Source organism: Centruroides vittatus, unplaced genomic scaffold (genome assembly GCF_030686945.1).
Source record: "Centruroides vittatus isolate TY-2023 unplaced genomic scaffold, ASM3068694v2 contig_2066, whole genome shotgun sequence".
NCBI classification, from domain to species: domain Eukaryota; kingdom Metazoa; phylum Arthropoda; class Arachnida; order Scorpiones; family Buthidae; genus Centruroides; species Centruroides vittatus.
This window is the reverse complement of record NW_027121280.1, coordinates 22081-27916: the sequence shown is the minus strand read 5'-3', so window position 1 is coordinate 27916 and position 5836 is coordinate 22081. Positions and strand designations below refer to the sequence as shown.

General features: G+C 32.8%; 1 protein-coding gene across 1 annotated transcript; it reads right to left on the bottom strand.

Annotated features, from left to right (window-relative positions):
• Positions 1 to 2091: 2091 nt before the first annotated feature.
• Positions 2092 to 5105, bottom strand: LOC136970620 (gastrula zinc finger protein XlCGF57.1-like). Its single transcript, XM_067265066.1, has 2 exons — positions 5090 to 5105; positions 2092 to 2903 (listed from the first exon to the last, which is right to left on the bottom strand). Exons 1-2 carry the CDS (start codon positions 5103 to 5105, stop codon positions 2092 to 2094), a joined length of 828 nt encoding a protein of 275 aa, XP_067121167.1.
• Between the last annotated feature and the right edge of the window lie 731 nt (positions 5106 to 5836).

Below are 5836 nucleotides of genomic sequence, written 5' to 3'. Positions count from 1 at the left end.
AATTTCAATTGACCCTAGTTAGCTTTATGGCAACATATTCGTGTCATTGTTGGCTACAAAATTATAACTACGTGTTCGATACAATCAGATGATCTTAATGGCCAAATTGTTGACTTGCTAATAAAACAACGAGGAAAAAATTTACGTGAGTCGTTACCAACATCATGAAAACAGAAAACTCCACGTATCCAGCCCGATGACGGTGACCGCCTATCTTTGTTTAATGATTTTATCCATTCGGACGCTGCTGTGCAGCTTTCTTATGCCGTTTGATATTGAAAGCCAGAAGTACTTTGGTTTCGTTGAAAAAGTCGAGTACAAAATCAAATTTGTTTGAATAATTTATATTTATTGTAAACTGCTGATAAGCGGTGGTGATATTCGAAATATTTAACAAGGGGTTCGCTAGCAGAAAATTTTTCCCTGACAATCACCGACAAATGAAATGGAAGTTTTGAATAGAAATAAATACAATACCTTTTCTTGCGATATATCTAATAATCAGTGGCGTATTTGGAACGTAACGAGCCATGGGTGATGGGCAGGTAACGATAATATTTTAGGGCTGTCGACCTTGTTTTTTTTAGGCAGGGGTAATCTTGCCCGCGAAATGGCGCTTCTGGAAATACACACGTGTCATGATCTCTCAAGATACATTATACTTTTTCTTTCGCTGTCCATAGCCCGACACGTGTTCGACAGCCATCTTGTATTATTTCGCGCGCGTGGCATTCTGGGATCTCTCTTATGACTGGATCAAGAACTCTCTTGAATCGATCGCGATTAAAACCTCGATTGAAACGGTCGAGAGAGATCGCACCAAGACATACTCCCTGACCTTGCTCACAATCTAGATTGAAATGCTCGGTACGAACGGGGTATAAGGCTCTAGTTTAGTAGTATTACAGAGTACAATACGCATATTTTAATATATTTTTTTAAAAAAAAACAAACCCACTGAGAAATGTTCCGTGTGTTTAACAAGGTTCGGGAAACTGAAAATTTTAACAACGGGTTGAGCCGAACCTGTGCGAACCCGCCGAATATCACCACTGCTGATAAGTAATTTACAATTGTTTTCCTTATGATTTATTAACCAAAATTGAGATACTTTCTTAAATATCAATATATTTTATTGTGTTAATTCCAGATTTCCCGACTTGGTCGGTATTGGAGAAAGTTTGTAAAAATGGCTAACAGTTGCAAGAATTAAAAAATATTTAAAATTTTACACATTTTTTTTCTTAAATAAACGTACGTAGATGTTTTCAAAAACTATATAAGAGGTTATGGCATAAATATTCTACATAATATAATATTGTTTAATATATATACTACATAATATTGAAAGGATCGACGAAAAAAATTGTTTTTAAAGGAAACGATACAATACACGAAAACGATTGGGAACCGGAATTAATTTTCCATTTTATTTTCCCGGCTTTTTGTGTATATAACACAGTAAAGTATTGAAATCGCATCAACTTTGACTTTCCGAGATTTTTACCAATTTCAACCAAAAAAAGCCAAAACAAATTCCTGCAATGAGTTGCGTAATTTTAAAAATAATATTTAATTTGTGTCTGGCGCCATTTTTTAATGATATTTTGTTATAAAAAACGTTTTTATATTATTAATTATTATAACAATTCAGGTATTAATATGAAGTTATGATAATGAAATTTATTAAAATAAAAGCATGTTTCCAACAAACAAACAGAAAATTGTAAATAGAAAATTTCAGCAAATTCGAAATCTCTAAATTTTCTGTTAAAACCAAGTGTGCTAATAAATACGGAGTTCTGTCGATCAACAAAAGAGTTATTTTTTATAGAATTATAAAATTGGAAGGAAATCACACCAGAGTATGAATATCGTAATGTTTTTTAGTTGAAAATGTCAGGAAATTGAAAAAAAGTTAAGAAATGATTTTAATTTTAAACCAGTTTTACTTAAACCTTTTGATTATTACACATAAATAAAAATTTTAGGTTTCGAAGGAAAATTATTTCTAATTGTGAATATTGTAATGTTTTTTTTAAGTCTATGTTTCGAATGAATTTCTTTGGATATAATTCAGTCAGTTCAGTTTCAGTCTTCATTCAGTTTTTCTCGGGTATGGATTCGAAGGTGTGCAATTAAGTTTTCCTTTCGTGTAAACTTCTTTTCACACTCATCACAAGAGTAAGGCTTTTCTCCAGTGTGAGTGCGAAGATGTATAATTAAGTTTCCCCTTTGTATAAACTTCTGTTTGCACTTATCACAAGTGTAAGGCTTTTCTCCTGTGTGTGTGCGAAGATGTGTAATTAAGGCTCCCTTTTCTCTAAACTTCTGTTTACATTCATCACAAGAGTAAGGCTTTTCTCCAGTGTGAGTGCGGAGATGCTTAATTAAGCTTACTTTTACAGAGAACTTCCGTTTACACTGATCACAAGAGTAAGGCTTTTCTCCAGTGTGTGTGCGAAGATGTGTAATTAAGTCTCCCTTTTCTCTAAACTTCTGTTTACATTCATCACAAGAGTAAGGCTTTTCTCCTGTATGGGTCCGAAGGTGTATATTTAAATGCGTTTTTTGTTTAAACTTCTGTTTACACTCATCACAAGTGTAAGACTTTTCTCCAGTGTGGGTGCGAAGATGTATAATTAAGTGCTCTTTCCGTGAAAACTTCTGTCTACATTCATCACAAGTGTAAGGCTTTTCTCCAGTGTGAGTGCGAAAATGTCTAATTAAGCTTCCTTTTACAGAAAACTTCTGTTTACACTCATCACAAGTGTAAGGCTTTTCTCCTGTATGTATTCTTTCATGATTTTGCAAATGGTGTTTCGTTTTGAAATTCTTCTTGCAGTGTTTACATGAAAATTTCTTTCGGTTCCTTTTATCTGCAATTAAAAAAATCGTTTTAACTAAGATTTAATCTGTCTATAATCAATTAATTTTCTTCAATCACAACAATCAACCACTAATAATATTTAACTAAAAATAAACATTTTTATATCTAAAAGTAGATTTCTGTACCAAAGCACAATAACTAATTTAAAGATCATAAAGTTCGAGTATAAATATATCATATTACTAATACTTTCAATCACAGGTAATTAGAGACAACATATTAAACAATTTCTGTAAAACATAAAACTGTTTGTATATCTTCCTGCTTTTCGATTGATCCTTATTCCATGAAATAGGTCTCTCTCCTGCTTCTTCAATTATATTTTACAATGAAAAACATCGATGTAAGTAAAACAGTATCTAATATACAATTTTTTTCTTTAATCTTGGAAGATATTTTCTTCTAACATTTGTGTTTCATCCGAAGAACAACTGAAAATGATAACAACACACATGAAATAAATTCTATAAATTCAATTTAATTTGACTTTTTTAACATTAGAATGTTTTATTCATAATCCTATTCATTCGTATTGTTAAATTCATAATTGTATAATACGTTAAATTCGAATAAAACGAATATCGTATTTTTAAAAAATACTTCCTTCATAAAAAGAGGAATTCACAACGTTCAAGCCTGTAAAATACAAATTCTTAAGAGTGAATAATGGATTTCATTCTTGCAGGATTGAATTTCGTTCTTTTTCATTTTTTAGTTTCTGTTTTCTGTATTTTCAAGATGAAAATTAGCTGAATGGAAAAAAATAAAACGATATTAAATATCAGAGAAATTCATGTTCAAATTATATCGTATAGTGATTAAAATTTCCATTCTCTAAGCTAAATCTTTTAAAATATATAAATTTTCTTCTTTAATTATATGATATAAAATCTTTCATTAAATTTTATCACTTACTTCATTAAAAAACTCCAGCAACGAGTTGTTTAACTTACAGAGCAAAATTTCATTTTTGTGTGTGCTGCTTCCTGTTATGATTTTTAATAATAAATTCATTTTATATTATTAATCATTATAAAATAGCAAAAAGCTTAGTTTTTATAGTAGGGATGAGTTTTATAAAAAAAATAATTGTCAATGGGAATAACGAGTAAAATCATCATTAAGTTTAACCATGTCACAAGACCCTCGTTTGTCTGTTCACTCCTTGACCTTTAACCACCAAAATTGAATAGCATCAATGCCCCAATACAAAAACCTTTTTGAAAATTTTAGAGATTCTCTACAAAAAGCAAAGGAGTTATACTTCAAAAAAGGTGAACAAAATAGTGCCCCCACACACACCACATGAACATTCATATATACAGAAAAATTGCTGGAAACTTAAAACTAAAAATTTTGGAAGCAATGTTTCCTCTAATTTTTTTTGTTTTTTTTTTTTGTTTTGTTTTGTAGCTGAGCGAAACATATACAGTACTTCTCTGAGCAAAGAAATTTTCTGAACATAAAAATAAACTTTTACTTTTTCCTATAAAAATTAAAATAATTAATTATAAAGTAGAAATTAAAATTCATTTAAAAACATACTTCCATACAAAATATTATGTTTTGTCAATGATTTAATGTATTTAATCGAAATGTACGTAGCAATAATTATGTTGCAGACAGAGTGAGAAATATGTAGACAACAATTCAAATCAGTGTGAACGCTTGCCTGCGCGGCAACTTTTCGATCAGTGCGCTGCCGCGCAGCTTAGAGGGAACATTGCTTGGAAGGTCATTTTTTCACCGATCGCCATAGTTTTCCTCGGTTATATATGACAGACAGGAAAGTAATTATTAAAGTAAAATAAATTTTCTAAACTAGAGATGATTATCAATGATTATCACAAAAATAAAACACTATCTAAATATTCTAACGTATTCCGTTTAGCTCACTCACCCTTTCTATGACGTCATGAAGTCTATCTACATTAAGGTCCGTACGTAACGATGACTCCGAACTGATATCAAGCTCAGGGCTACACAAAGTTGAAAGATATGTTTCGTATATTGAGGTATAGGTGACTTTTAGATAACACGAATGTGAGATCTGGAAATCCCCCTGAACATAAAATTATAATCATTGTTCCCTATTTTGAATTGAAATTTTTCCTATTATAAACATCCTGCCTAAAACGGTCCTGGCCGAGAAAATATGCGTCCCCGGCCGTATAACTGTCAACTATCCATTGTTCTTACGCTGAGCACAGATCATCTTGCAACTTAAGTTTATAGTTAGCGCCCGAATTCGCCGTATTGTTTCCAATCCCGAGAACACCTCTGGTCTAAGCACATTCACGTGACCAACTTTCCCAGCAAAAAGCTATATAAGATGCTTCCTTCCCCCCTCGCGGGGAGTCAATCATCGACCTAGATCGAGTCACGATCTAGTTTATCTTGTCCTTTGTGCCTAACGGAAAATTTTACTTTGTGCCTCAAGAGTTACCGACCCTTCCCTTTAAAGGAATTATCGATCCTTGTGACCGACAGGATATTAGAAATACTGATGTTCTAAGAAGTATGGAACCCGTTTATGTGAGCTCTCTCTCTCTCTCTCCTCGAGTGATAGGGATATATAGCTTTTTATATATGTCACCCCTTTAATGTCAGATTTTTGTAACGTATTTTTTCCATTAAATCGTTGTTATCCTGTTACATGGTGTCTTGTTTGCTCGAATATTCGCTTATCGCCTTACCACGACTCCATCTTCCCTCCTACACTCGACCGGATGAAAAGTAGTCCCGTCCCTACGGGATCCCTACCGACAAGTAAGCCATCTCTGACTCGTGGGCAAGTCCCTCCGACTTGTTAGCCGAAATTAGACAGAGGTCTGACCTCGTCGTCCCTCCTCGGTACCCACACTTATATCAGAGTCGGTAGATTAACTGGTCTTTCGACTCATAGTTCAAACTTAGCTAGAACCAATTTTTGCCGCTAGTTGGCGC